Genomic DNA, 15,250 nt, shown 5'->3' on the forward strand with positions numbered 1-15,250 from the left:
TCAGTAGTGCCAATTCCATGTATAAGACCCCAGAACCCATAGCAGTATCAGTAGTGCCAATTCCATATATAAGACCCCAGAACCCATGGCAGTATCAGTAGTGCCAATTCCATGTATAAGACCCCTGAACCCATAGCAGTATCAGTAGTGCCAATTCCATGTATAAGACCCCAGAACCCATGGCAGTATCAGTAGTGCCAATTCCATGTATAAGACCCCAGAACCCATGGCAGTATCAGTAGTGCCAATTCCATGTATAAGACCCCAGAACCCATGGCAGTATCAGTAGTGCCAATTCCATGTATAAGACCCCAGAACCCATAGCAGTATCAGTAGTGCCAATTCCATGTATAAGACCCCAGAACCCATGGCAGTATCAGTAGTGCCAATTCCATGTATAAGACCCCAGAACCCATAGCAGTATCAGTAGTGCCAATTCCATGTATAAGACCCCAGAACACATAACTGGATTAACTGCATTGTCGGTTCCATGTATCTTACCACCCAGAATGCATAGCAGGCTAGAGTGGCAACTTCATGTATAATAACCCAGAATAGATGGCAGGATAAATTTAGTGCCAACTAGGGTTGCCACCTTTTTTTTTCTTTTATTACTGGTCTTTAAGTTGGGGTACATGCAGTGACATCATTTAGGGGCAGGGAAATGGGCAGACTAGGCAGGGGGATCGTTTGGAGGGGCAGGGAAATGGGCAGGGCAGAAACTGGCCTCTATATAATAGGGAGTTATAGTTACATAGTTACATAGGGTTGAAAAAAGACCAGTGTCCATCAAGTTCAACCCATCCAAGTAAACCCAGCACACCTAACCCACACCTATCAATCTATACACTCACATAAACTATAAATACAACCACTAGTACTAACTGTAGATATTAGTATCACAATAGCCTTGGATATTCTGATTGTTCAATACTCATCCAGTGATCTTCCATGGAGTCAGGGAAGGTATTCATTATAGGTAGGGTTGCCACCATTACAAATGTATATATAAACATTGCCAGTAAATGTTTAATACCAGCCCTAGCTGCCAATTTGCCAGCTAAGACAGTCAATACTGGCGGGGTGGCTACCCTAGTGCCAACTCCACACATAATTCCTCCATTCTGTCTGTTGTAGGAAATTGACTGTTGGTTTGGGAGGCTCAGCATTCACACGCCTTAATTTAAAACCATCCATAAAAGGTTTTGGGGCCCCTTTATATACATTAGTATGACTGTCTGACTTTCATCTTTCTAGTTGTACTTGAGTAATAACCATGGGTCTCCAAACTGGATTACCGGTCTGTAAAGGATCTTTCCCTGCTGTGGCCAGTTGGGCAATGGAACACACAGAGCCCAGGTACCGTTGCCCTAATACTAACTGAGCAATAGAACCCGAGATGTCATAATCAGCAAATTCAATATGAAACTAAAAGAACAATGCTGTTATTAAGCTAAGGCTGTATAATAGGAATAATGGGTAGAGACAAGGCATTTAACACCTTCTCTAGACTCTCTTCATGATTCATATATATCCTCATCTCCTGTGAATATACAATAAGCACCTCTCCACCCATCCTTCCCCTCCAGCGGCTCCCCGGAGAGGGCACACATGCTCCTTTGTGTGTCTGCTCTGTGATATGAAATCTTACATGAAATGACCCTTGAGGGTTGCAATGTAATTGCAGCCTGTGGTTTGTGGGCAGAAGAGGCTGTGATTTCCTTGCCGGTGTAATGAGATGTGCCTGTAGTGCGGAAAAACACTGCTCATAACTCTTCGGCCTCCGCAGCTAGCAACGCTTATTTTTTTCTCCACATTCTTTTTACTTCTTTATTAATGCTGGTACTGTAGTACGGGTAATGCAATATTCTGAATATATAGGGTAGGATGTTTTCTTAAATGGACTTTCTGTCTGTTGGGCAGTGTCACCAGTAATCGGTTATATAGGTTTAACCAAACCTATCATTTAAAATGAAATTTGAATAGATTTAGCACTCTGCCACTAGGTGGCGCATGGAGTTGAAACTAGAAGCCACATACATTCATGCATCACTCTTGTTATCCCACCCCTTTCTCATTACCATTAGTCTTTCAGTCCCTATCTGACAAATTCATTTTCGCACATCCCAGTTCAAACCACATCATCTTTCTTGTTCCTTCATCTACTTCTGAAGAATTTTACCTTGGACTGTGTTCTATGCCCCAAGCCCTTGTATCTGTAACTTGTCCTCCTTCTCTCCCTAGCTTTACCCTTTACCTTTCTTCCACATTGACTTCTGTAAACCCATATATCACTATTCTGTCCTACTCAATTGCTTTGGTTTAGGATGATCCGACCATCTAAAATATGATGACACATGGCCCATTTTCCTCTTTCCCAATCTGCTGCAGGACATTTACCATAGACTATAGCTCTTTCTTTTTACCAATCCAGAAAGAACCTTTTTCACATCTATCCTGCAAAAATTACATGGCAACTTATAGTCAGAGCAAATAATTTCAGAAAGATGTTCTTCAGGGGAATGTTCCCTAGCACTTCTTATCTAATGACTATGATCATGTTCCACCATGAAGAGCTACTCTCTCATCTCATGATCTGACGAGGGAAGGTGCAAGGCTTCGGATTATCTCCAGTATTTTATAGACTGTACTTTGCACTTCTCACTTCTGCACTGATGAAGTTCTTTAGAACCTTGACAGCATTATCCCCTTGACTACCCCTTGGTTTGAGGAAGGCCAAAGGGCTGTGTGCTACTTCTCTGTTATTCGCTTTTTGTTCTTATTTAGTTACCATGTTAGACCACTGAAAATGATCAGTTCCAATCTATTACCTAGCAACCCATGGAGATCCAGTGAACCATAACAAATTGTACTTGACCTGAGTTGAGACATATCTAAACACTAGGTGATCACACCGTCAAACCATGGTTGGACCTGCTGTAACCAACTTGTCCAAGAAGTCATAAAGCCACCATTAATAGGTGGCACAGCAACATTTGTATAAAGCTACCAGGGCATCAATGTACATCACTGGGATACCAGTCAAAATTGTGTGTAGTGCCTAGGGGATTCCTCTGCCAGGCACAGTTTTAGTACAGGCTCTGTGCAAATGTATGGGTTACTCCTACAGCTACATTACTTGGTTCTTCTGATAGTTAGCCAGTCAGGCCCTTTGTGGCCAGGGTTTACATAACAATGGTGGTCCTTTGCAAACAAAAATTAAATATGTTTAGTAGCCCGCGGCCGTGTCTTTTGGGAAATGCCAGTTTACCATTCCTAAAGTCTAAAGTATCTCCAGTGGGACTGGGTTCTGCTTGTACTCTGTCCCATAAATAAACTCTTTCAGCTTAATTTAATACGTGATGGAGACTAGAGCATCTGTAAAGCAAATGTTTAGCTCCACAAATGTATTTAAATCTTTGTATTCATTATGAAGAGAACTTGCCCTGTGCTAAGTAAGGAAGACATGGCACCTTCAGCAGGGTGAAATCCCAGTTAGCTGAGCACGTGCCCTTGCTGTACGGTTTCCAGGCAACAATTTTAGCACTCCGATTAGCTTGGATAATGGGTTGAAATGAGGATAAATTTAGTGTCTTAAGAAAAACAACACTGTCTCAGACTAGTTGAAACCCCAGTGTCCTTCTGGTCTAGTTAATATTTAATGGAATATTATTTGTACTCGGCACTAAGATTCATAACTGAGGGATATTGCGGCCGGGAACACAAGGCTCTTGCAGGCAATGTAGGAAACAGCCGTCATTTTATAGAAACTCCCTTATGTGCTCATTATTATTATTTGAGCTTATTTGATATTATATATATATATATATATATATATATTTGTGATCAGTTTGTGGGAAGAAAGTATAAATTCAGCGATTTTCGGCGCTCTCTTGCCCCTCAGTTACAGACACAGCCATTAAACACACCTTTGACAATATATATATAATCATTACAGATGAAAAAAAATGAACTTTTTAAGTGGAAAGCTATTCTGCAGATATTTGGGTTACGCTTTTATATGCAGCTACATGTGAGCCAAACTGGGCCTCGTGCCTTGCCAGCGGCATCTCCTGCTTAACAGATTATGATTTGTGCAAATCAGCTCACCATTGTTTATATTGTACATGAAATATCTGTGTTATACAGGTATCGGACCCCTTATCCGGAAACCCGTTATCCAGAAAGCTCCGAATTACAGAAAGCCTGTCTCCCATAGACTCAATTTTAATAAAATAATTCAGAATTTAAAAACTGATTTTGTTTTTCTATGTAGAAATAAAACGGTACCTTGTACTTGATCCCAACTAAGATATTAATAATCCTTATTGGATGCAAAACAAGCCTATTGGGTTTAATTAATATTTTATTGATTTTTTAGTAGACTTAAGGTATTGAGATCCAAATTACGGAAAGACCCCTTATCTGGAATACCCTGGGTCCCGAGCATTCTGGATAATGGGTCCTATACCTGTAGTTGCCTTTTCTGTGTTTTCAGTGTTTCAGACACAGAGGTAGGCGGTGCTTATTCTTGTGCGCTGCCTGTGGGTGGGGCTACTCTCTAGCAGTACCATGCAATGTTACATGGACATCCATTAGAAATTGGGACTAAAATGTGAAGTTCCTAAAGGGGATTTAATGGTTAAGTGAATACTGTAAATTTATTAGATGTGGGGTTTTACCACGTGAAGGTTATGCCTGCCTTTTAGAGACCACCTGCTGTTCATTTCATCCAACAGACAAAAGGCAAAAGGGCAAAAGTGAATAGAAAATAAAAGGTCAAAGAAAGGCTTTTTATGTTGGGCTCCCCACCCACAGTGAAATAATCCTAAAGTTTTTTTTTACCTGGACAGGGGTTTCTTTATGGAAAAAACTGCACCTACCCAGAGGAAAAAATAAGTGTCACGCCGCCATTTTACTTACCTCCAAGGCATTCGTGCTTGGCCTTGCACATGAGCAGAGTGAACATTTCTGAATTTGCTCATGTTTAATCACTTCAGTAATATGTTCAATATGAAATTCCCAATAGGGTTGTCTGGTTTTAACCTGGAAGGGCTTTTGGGGTCAAAACTGCCTGCACAATTAGGAAAAACCGGGCAGGACTGATGCATTGATTGGCCACTTCATAGCCCTTGTGGCACCGTGTGGTGTCACTGCCCTGCCCAGTGACATCAGACCTTGCCCCCCTGCCCGGGGAAATGTGACAACCCTAATTCCCAAATATGCATGAACAGGTCCATTGTGTGATCTCTCAGATCGAAAATATATTGGTGTGAGTTTGGTATCTCTTCATTCAGTTTTATCATGCACAGTACATCCAGTAACTAATTGAAGCATATGGGCTGATTCATAACTTGCATGTAATTACACTGCATCAGCCGCTACGTGTTGCATAGGTTTGAAGCAGGGATAACAGCAATACCATTTGCCTTGGGCTGACTCTGGGCATGGGTAGTGCAGTTGTGCCAGCAGGAGTGGGTAAGGATCTATACACATAGTACATGACAGTTACTTGTGCTGAAATAACATTGTGTGTTATATTTCTCAATAGGCAACCCAATAACGTACATTTAGCTAAAAACTGTAATATGTCATCTACTTCCCTTTCCTGAATTATGTAACAATTAACGAGCAAGTGAATTATTAACGTTGGTGAATTGCAGTTTGCTTGTACACTTTCCTTAAGTGTTTCCAGAGAGAGTTCAGGTAATTAATATCCTAAATGGGATCAGCTTGGCTTCTGTCATGAGGTCTTGCTACAGTTTTCTTGGCAATTCATCAGTATAATATGAGAGGCATAAAGATGGAATGTTCGCTGTTGTTCCCCTGGTTGGACGGGGAAATGAGACACTAAAGATACTGTAGTTCCACAGAGGACATTAAATTTCTGGGTCTAGGCTAAAGATCTTATCCACCAGTTGTCCTTCATGGAGTAAAGACTGGCAGATGCAGGAGTTAAAGGAGACCATTGTGCCCACCTTGTTTTGATGGCCACACAGCACGACATAAAGCCCTAATTAATAGTCCAATGTCTGTTTGGTGTACTTTAAGTTAATACTTACTATTAACTTTTATGTACAGGTATGGGATCCCTTATCCGGAAACTCATTATCCAGAAAACTCAGAATTAGAGAGAGCCTGTCTCCCATAGACTCCATTTTAATCAAATAATTCAGAATTTAAAAATTGATTGTCTTTTTCTCTGTAGTAATAAAACAGTACCTGTACTTGATCCCAACTAAGATATAATTACCCCTTATTGGGGGCAGAACAGCCCTATTGGGTTTATTTAATGGTTAAATGATTCCCTTTTCTCTGTAATAATAAAACTGTACCTGTACTTGATCCCAACTAAGATATAATTACCCCTTATTGGGGGCAGAACAGCCCTATTGGGTTTATTTAATGGTTAAATGATTCCCTTTTCTCTGTAATAATAAAACAGTACCTGTACTTGATCCCAACTAAGATATAATTACCCCTTATTGGGGGCAGAACAGTCCTATTGGGTTTATTTAATGGTTAAATGATTCCCTTTTCTCTGTAATAATAAAACAGTACCTGTACTTGATCCCAACTAAGATAATTAATCCTTATTGCAAAACAATTCTATTGGGTTTAATTACTGTGTTATTGATTTTTTTTAGTAGACTTAAGGTATAGAGATCCAAATTATGGAAGGACCCCTTATCCGGAATATCCTTGGTCCCAAGCATTCTGAATAACAGGTCCTATACCTGTACAAACTCAAACAAATATGACTCCTAGATTATAGAGTGACTACTGTGCGGCTTTGTATCATTATTTCCTCCATCTCCGAACAAAAGCAAAACGTGTCAGTCAAGCTTCAGAGTGCATAAGCTTCTCACTTTCTAATGCGACTCTACTTCTTTGTGATAAATCTAAATCACAATGGTTGCAACGCCTCCAGTCAAAGGCATGAGCTATTACCTTTCAGAAATGCAAAGCAAGGGAAATTGGGCTTACTGTCATTAGTCAGCAACTTGCAGCCTTTCACTTAGAGCTCATGTTGGTAAAAAAATAAAGCATATTTCTGGTTTGAGCAGAAAGCTAATAGAATTATTACAGCCAGGTTTGGTTTTGGGTGTTCCTAATACAGGTATGGGACCCATTATCCAGAATGCTCGGGACCTGGGGGTTTCCGGATAAGGGATCTTTCCGTAATTCAGATCTCCTATCTTAAGTCTGCTAATAAAATTGTTTAAACAGTAATTAAACCCAATAGGATTATTTTGGCTCCAATAAGGATTAATAATATCTTTGTTGGGATCAAGTACAGGTACTGTTTTATTATTACAGAGAAAAGGGAATCATTTAACCATTAAATAAACCCAATAGGGCTGTTCTGCCCCCAATAAGGGGTAATTATATCTTAGTTGGGATCAAGTACAGGTACTGTTTTATTATTACAGAGAAAAGGGAATCATTTAACCATTAAATAAACCCAATAGGGCTGTTCTGCCCCCAATAAGGGGTAATTATATCTTAGTTGGGATCAAGTACAGGTACTGTTTTATTATTACAGAGAAAAGGGAATCATTTAACCATTAAATAAACCCAATAGGGCTGTTCTGCCCCAATAAGGGGTAATTATATCTTAGTTGGGATCAAGTACAGGTACTGTTTTATTATTACAGAGAAAAGGGAATCATTTAACCATTAAATAAACCCAATAGGGCTGTTCTGCCCCCAATAAGGGGTAATTATATCTTAGTTGGGATCAAGTACAGGTACTGTTTTATTATTACAGAGAAAAGGGAATCATTTAACCATTAAATAAACCCAATAGGACTGTTCTGCCCCCAATAAGGGGTAATTATATCTTAGTTGGGATCAAGTACAGGTACTGTTTTATTATTGCAGAATTTTTTTAAAAAAATGTAAATTATTTGATTAAAATAGAGTCTATGGGAGATGGCCTTTCCGTAATTCAGAACTTTTTGGATAATGGGTTTCCGGATAAGGGGTCCGATACCTGTACATCAAGTACTTTTTTTCTCTTAGTAAATTAGAGACTATTAGTTGTCCATGCTACAGAAAATGGCAATGTTAAGATGGACACACCCACAAGACTGCAAGGCCACTCCCCCTTCTGGTTAGTTTCAGTGAAATTATAAGCACATTATATGCCCTGGGGGAGGTTATAAGGAGCTGAGCTTAAGACCAAGCTGTCAGCAGCATCATTTTTGTTGTATGACAGAAGCATGTAGCAGTAAGAGGTAATTATCGCTGGGTATGTAGCCCACAGACATCATTCCGAATGTTTTTTATGGATAATATCAGCCAGTGCTCATTAACACATCATCATATTTAACTCCTAAGGCTCGTCAGTTTTTGCAGGTCTGATTCTGAAAGGATAATGTTCATTTCTCAGCATTTGTCAAAGGAGCATTTTACTGGCAACATACAGATTAATGGAAAACTACAATGTAGGTCTCTCTAAAAATCTAATGCATAAATCAGTTCACATGTAAAACCCTGCTTCATCTAAATAAACCATTATTATAAAAATATAATTTTTAGCAGTATGTGCTATTGGGTAATCCTAAATAGAAAATCGCCATTTTAAGTACTAAGGGCCGCCCCCTGGGATCATAGGAGTCACAGTGCACACAAACAAGCCAAGGCACACATACATGCTAGGCCCCATCAGCCAATGAATGGACAGAGTTCTGCCTTTTGCTCCCACACTACTTCCTGTTACAGTTAGAGCTGCATTATTTCCTGTCAGCTGACTCTGAGGGACCAATATCAGCAGCTAGAATTGGCCCGTGTATGGGGACCTACTACAGATATAAAGCATAATTGCAGCCATAGGTACAACTGCGGGTCTGCCCCAGTCCTGTAGGGCCCATAGCAGTCATCCCAGGCTCAAAATACAGCTCAGTGCTGTTACTGTGTAGGTTTCAGTTCTACATCGGAGTGCTTGGGGGTACAATACCCACTGCTTTAATTATGAGACTAAATTGTAAAGCAATCTGTGCTATTGTATAGCGCAATATCTCTTGGTAAATGCTGCTGGGAAATGATCTTTTGTAAAAAACCAATCAGCCAGGAATTGCTATTTTGAAGTAATGCAATTTAGGAAAGTGAAAGAATTCTGCATCACATAAGATGTATTATGTTGCATTTGAGAAGCAGTAACAGTGATCTTTGTTTGTTGGGGGCTGTGCGCAGTAATGTTAGGGGATGTAAGGTGAGATATACTATAGAGATGCGTTTTCTGCATTCATTTAACTGGTAATCACAATAGATTGCCACCCCCTCATGTTCCAGTGAAAGGCTAATGTACCAAGTAACTTCAGTGCTTCCCAAATATCAGGGTGATCTATAACTTGCCCCAGCTTGGCTGGCCAGCCTTGGGCAGGTGTTGGACTGGCCCCCCCAGCAAACTGGGAAAACTACCACTAGGGGTTCTAGGTGTCAGTGGGCCCTTCTACCCCAAACCATTTGGCCTATATCATGGTCATTCCCCATTTCCGATGTTATGGGAGCAAAGAGGATAAATAGAATCAGAGATAGATTTTAGTATGTAAAGAAAAAAAGGACAATATGGAGTTTGAATGAGGAGAGACAGAAATATCGGGTGAAGAGTGTGACTATGGTTTAAAGTTTTTGGGTGGGACCCTGACATTCCAGTCTGACACTGAGTGGCAGAGAAATCAACCAATAGCATGTAGCTTCTAGCGGATCCAGGTCAGAATTGATCTCTCTTAAAAAGAACCAACGAACCATCATCCATATATATATATAATAAAAATACATGCCTCCATCTACTTTGTCAGAAATAGAAATGAAGTATATTACAATATTACAATATTCTCAGCAAATTTGCAGTTAAACATACTAGAAGGGTAGGGCCTTGGTAAACATATCCTCTATATCAGGGATCCCCAACCTTTCTTACTCGTGAGCCACAATCAAATGTAAAAAGACTTGGAGAGCAACACAAGCACCATAAAAGTTCATGGAGGAGCCAAATAAGGGCTGTGATTGGCTATTAGGTACCCTCTATGCACACTATCAGCTTACAGGGGCTTTATTTGGTAGGAAATCTTGTTTTTATTTAACCAAAACTTGCCCCCAAGTCAGGAATTCAAAAATAACTCCCTGGTTTGGGGGCACTGAGAGCAACATCCAAGGGGTTGGGGAGCAACGTGTTGCCCCCGAGTCACTGGTTGGGGATCACTGCTCTATAGACTTCAGTACCATCTATTGGTCAATGTCCTAGGGCTCTCCTTACCAACAGTATCTGAATATCAGCCATACATATATATTTATATTGATTAGGATTTTTCTTCCTTTTGTGTATCAGGGGCACAGCGATAGCAGGAATAGTCTTCGGCATTGTCTTCATCATGGGAGTGATTGCAGGAATTGCCATATGCATCTGCATGTGTATGAAGAGCAGCCGAGGAACGAGAGTGGGAGTTATTCGCACCACGCACATCAACGCTATCAGTTCTTATCCAGGTATCCCAATGGGGGGGAAATGCTTTAGCTTTATTTGAATCCTGTTTGTGGATTTTTTTTTCTGACTGTCTACTAAACTCTCTATTACAATAATATATTCCCTGTGAGTTCAACCAAACTGGCCCAGCACAGGGCATTAACTCACCATTCTGAATGGAATCTCTATGGCTTCACATGCTAATTGTACATAATGGAACATGTGTTGTGCCACTAATTATCAGCTGAACAGGCTCCTATGCCCCCCGCCCCCCAGTGACCCAGTTCTATTGGCAACCACAGAAAGTGTGTTCTGAGCAGATGGAGTCCTGAACAAATTTTGGCCAGCAAATGGGGCTTTGAGTCTGATAAATCGGCAGTAGATACCAGCAAAGCAACAATTTTTGGATCTGCTCTATTTTCTTCTGTACCAGGGTCTCTCTGTGCAGACTATGCCTATAGAATGGCTATTTCAAGGTTTAATAGAATCTAGTCTAACTAAGTAGTAATATATAAGAAGCTGTATACTACATAGATTGTGGGCCTCATTGCCCTACAGAGGCAAGTACAAAAGTCCTAAGCAGGGTAATGTTAATGCAAAGGACACTATAGCACAGCGGTTCTCAACCTGTGGGATGGGACCCCTTGGGGGTCAAACGACCCTTTCACAGGGGTCTCCTAAGACCATGGGAAACACATATTTCCAATGGTGTTAGGAATAATTTTATGGTTGGGGGTCAGCACAACATGAGGAACTGTATTAAATGGTCGCGGCATTAGGAAGGTTGAGAGCCACTGCTATAGCATATAGCCAGGCTTCCAAGTTACAATCAGGATCAAGTCTAATCAAGTAGTAATAGCTAGGAAAATGTATACTATAGAGATTGTAGGCCTAATTGCCCCACAGGGGCAAGTACAAAGGCCCTAAGAAGGGCAATATTGATGCAGGGGACATTATATGTAGTATAGGGCTCCCTATCACAGTCCCTAGGTTTTGGACATCCAAAGGTGTGTGTATTCCATGTGTGATTTCATCTTCCCTTCATTTCTAATGCTTATAGATGGCTTGCAGATATGGCAGCTACTACTACACCATGCACATGATTAGCCAGCAAGTGCTGCTCTGGGCTCTGTAGCCTGTGGTCGCATCCAGTAGAGCCACGCTGGCATATTCCTCCATGTAGTATAGCCCTGAGTCTGCTTTAGACTAAGTGTACAAGGAATAATGCTCTGTTTTTGTTCTTCACAGCTGCTCCACCTCCATACAGCTATGAATATGAAATGGACTTTCCTCTGGACCTACCTCCGCCGTACACCCCGACACCGCCAATGTCACATTATCCTTCTCCTCCTCCATATCCCGGGCCTTCCAGGAAATAAACCTCCACTTGTATAAGTGTTTACATGATGGCGACCACCCCCTCGGCTTTGTTCTTCCTTGCTAAGATATATTTTATTACACATTCAAGTTTTATTTCCTGAAGTGCTTGAATTTAGATATTTGGACCACATTCAGCACTGATTCCTTGTATGAGCAATAAGCCAAAAAACATTTCTCTGGAAAATTAAACATATTTATTTTTGTGTGCCAAGTGTTTACCAGAAAGCGAGAACTGTATATCGAGTATATCTTGGTCATACAGCGCTGATGTGGGCCGTGATCAGCTGAAATCCTTTGTATCCAAATATTTACGTTTTTAATAAAAAATTTAAAATTCACTCAGATTTACATGGTAGTTTTATTGCTACTTCCGTTCAGCCATACTATATGGGAAGTAACCTACTGGGGGGTGGGATCTAACACTGGGATGCTCAGCGTGTGGCCTTCAGCAGTTGCTGGACTTGATGTTACCTGTTTCTGGGGCCTTTGTGAATTGTGGGAGAAGAGTCAACTAGAAAAGTCCCATATTAAACTCCCACGTGCCACTTTGTATCGGACTCACGTCTAAATTAAGGACTGATTCAGGAGCAGCAAAAACTAGGCAATGGACAAGAACACCCAAGTGAAGAAGCTCCAGAGAAGAAGATTACAGAATCTCTGCTCCTATAGTGCAGCCACAATATATTGTTTCCAGCTTCTCACTTGAAAAAGGCAACAGTGTCCTTGTTATTATCTCAGGCAGCACCTTAATACATGGTACGTGAGCTCCTGAACCTTGAAAGACTGGAGCAATGCTGACCTACTTTCCTTCTGTTCAATATTTTACAGCAAACAGCAGGTCAGGCACAAGTGACAGCAAAACAAAACATGCAGAAATAGCCAAGGACCAAATTCCCCAGTGTCAGTCTATCAATCTGCTCTGCCGACCCAGGAACGGCACAAGAGCATTTCCTAATTGCGCACCTACTGCTACTTGGAAAATGAAAGAGATTATCTGTCATCTACCAACCAATGTCTAATTAGATGATGGGTTTATAAAGCTACTGAACGTTGTATTTCATGGGGGTGGTGGACATAATAATGGAAACAAGCTTATTAATACAGTGTTGGATCACAATTTTCTATTAGTACGGCTATTATTATAAGGGTATATTACTCTGTAGCACTCTATCAGCTGGGCAGCAGCTGGTTCTTCAGATGATGAGGAATGCAATCTCCTCTTTGTAGCAATGATAACAAGGGCCACATGACAACTGTTCTGGAGATATGGAAGTTCTACATTTGTTCCACCAACCAAGACACATCTGGTGCTTGTATAAACTTTTAATAGAGTTGATTTTCACAAGTCTCCTATCCCATAATGGTGCAGTGACTGTCAGTCCATAATGCCTCGGTGTCCCCCATCCTCAAATGATACTGGTGAAGTGACAGTCACTACAGACCCAACTCCATACTGCCAGTGACCCATGAATACTAGCAATACAGATATGATTTTTTGAGGCAGATACTACTGCACAGGGGTAAGGCATTTCACAGAGTGCAGTTGAGGAGGTTACACATGGGATAGAGTAGCAGTAACTGAGTGGCAAAGTCATGAAAAAGGGGGTTCGTATAAATGATGGACAGAATGTGACATTGCAAAAACCAGTTGAGCAGCATTTCAACCTTTAAGGTGGTTTGAATGTGGCATGTGGGTGGGGTTTGTGCAGCTAAACTAGGTTTTGGGTACTAGTTCCTATTTACAGCTTGATCACTGTGGTAATGTTTTCTAGTATGGGATGGGGTTAGAGCAGTAATCCCCAACCAGTGGCTCGGGAGCAGCATGATGTTCACCAACCCCTTAGATATTACTCCCAATGGCCCCAAAGCAGCTTATTTTTGAAATTCCCAGCTTGGAGGCAAGTTTTAGTTGCATAAAAAGCAGGTGTACTGATAAACAGAACCTTCTGTAGGCTGCCAAATAGCCAATCAGAGCCCACGGTTAGGAGTTGGGGACCTCTGGGTTAGAGTAATAGGTGAATATTTCCTTGGGTCAGGATTGTGGCTTCCAGTCACTTTTTCCAGGGGAGAATTAAAGGTGTTAGGAAGCATCCTTGTAGTTACTATGATGAAACCAACCAATTATATTATCTAGCTTCTTGCAGTATAGGAGTCCAATATGTATCCGAAAGCTCTGGAACAAGCTAGAAGGGACAGAAATATGAGCAGACAATATATATGTATATATACAAGCACATATAATGCTGCTGAATAAAGAAGCTCTTTACGATAGTAGCAGAATTCCTACATAAAGAAGACTGTAACAAGCTGCTTACAATGACATCCCAGGGGGTTACGAGCCTTGTTTATGCAGACTCCATCCAGCAGCACATTTCTTTTCCTAAGGATACGATCTGGGATTTCTAAAAAGCCTATCAAAAGAATATTCTTTCCATCACACCTTGGGTGAAACATTGCAGTTTCCCATCTGCTTGGCAGCCTTGCGTGCACTGAGAGGTGTGAGACAGCCATGATTATGGGCGATGAGTCTCTTCCTGTACAGTGTGCAAGAAATAAGAACTCATGAATAAAAATCACCTAAAACGAAGGTCATGACTCTTTGGAATTATGTCTTTCCAAATCTGCTTCTCTGTGTGCCCAAGTGTGGTCATGTCCTGGACCTCCATGTTTCATCTTTAAGAAAAAATGGTCCTGCTAGATTCCTGCAACAGGTCAGGTACCTGTGAGTTCCCCTGCTTCTTTGTGTTCCAAAGTGTGGTCATGTCCTGGACCTCCATCTTTAGGAAAAAAATGGTAGAGCCCTGCAACAGGTCTGGTACCCGTGGGTTACCCTGCCTCTTTGTGTTCCAAAGTGTGGTCATGTCCTGGACCTCCATCTTTAGGAAAAAAATGGTAGAGCCCTGCAACAGGTCTGGTACCCGTGGGTTACCCTGCTTCTTTGTGTTCCAAAGTATGGTCATGTCCCGGACCTTCATGTTTGTGTCTTTAGGCAGAAGATGGTAGAGTCCTGCAACAGTTCAGGCGCCTATGAGTTACCCTTCTTTGTGTTCCAACGTGGGTCATGTCCCAGACCTTCATGTTTCTGTCTTTAGGCAGAAGATGGTAGAGTCCTGCAACAGTTCAGGCGCCCATGAGTTACCCTTCTTCTTTGTGTTCCAACATGGGTCATGTACTGGACCTCCGTGTTTCTGTCTTTAGGTAGAAGATGGTAGAGTCCTGCAACAGTTCAGGCGCCCATGAGTTACCCTTCTTCTTTGTGTTCCAACATGGGTCATGTACTGGACCTCCGTGTTTCTGTCTTTAGGTAGAAGATGGTAGAGTCGTGCATCAGGTCTGGTTCCCATGAGTTACCCTACTTCTTTGTGTTCCAAAGTGTGGTTATGTCCTGGACCTCCATGT

The 15,250-nt window shown here is 41.2% G+C and overlaps 1 protein-coding gene across 1 annotated transcript in view; it reads left to right on the plus strand.

Annotated features, from left to right (window-relative positions):
* The window catches only part of cyyr1 (cysteine and tyrosine-rich 1), a 42,208-nt gene extending 30,019 nt beyond the window's left edge, over positions 1–12,189 (plus strand). The window contains 2 exon segments of the mRNA NM_001016493.2: positions 10,337–10,494; positions 11,720–12,189. Coding sequence (NP_001016493.1) covers positions 10,337–10,494; positions 11,720–11,850 — 289 coding nt within the window. The 3' untranslated portion in view covers positions 11,851–12,189.
* The last annotated feature ends 3,061 nt before the right edge of the window (positions 12,190–15,250 follow it).

This window comes from Xenopus tropicalis, chromosome 2 (genome assembly GCF_000004195.4).
Source record: "Xenopus tropicalis strain Nigerian chromosome 2, UCB_Xtro_10.0, whole genome shotgun sequence".
Classification (NCBI taxonomy): Eukaryota; Metazoa; Chordata; class Amphibia; order Anura; family Pipidae; genus Xenopus; species Xenopus tropicalis.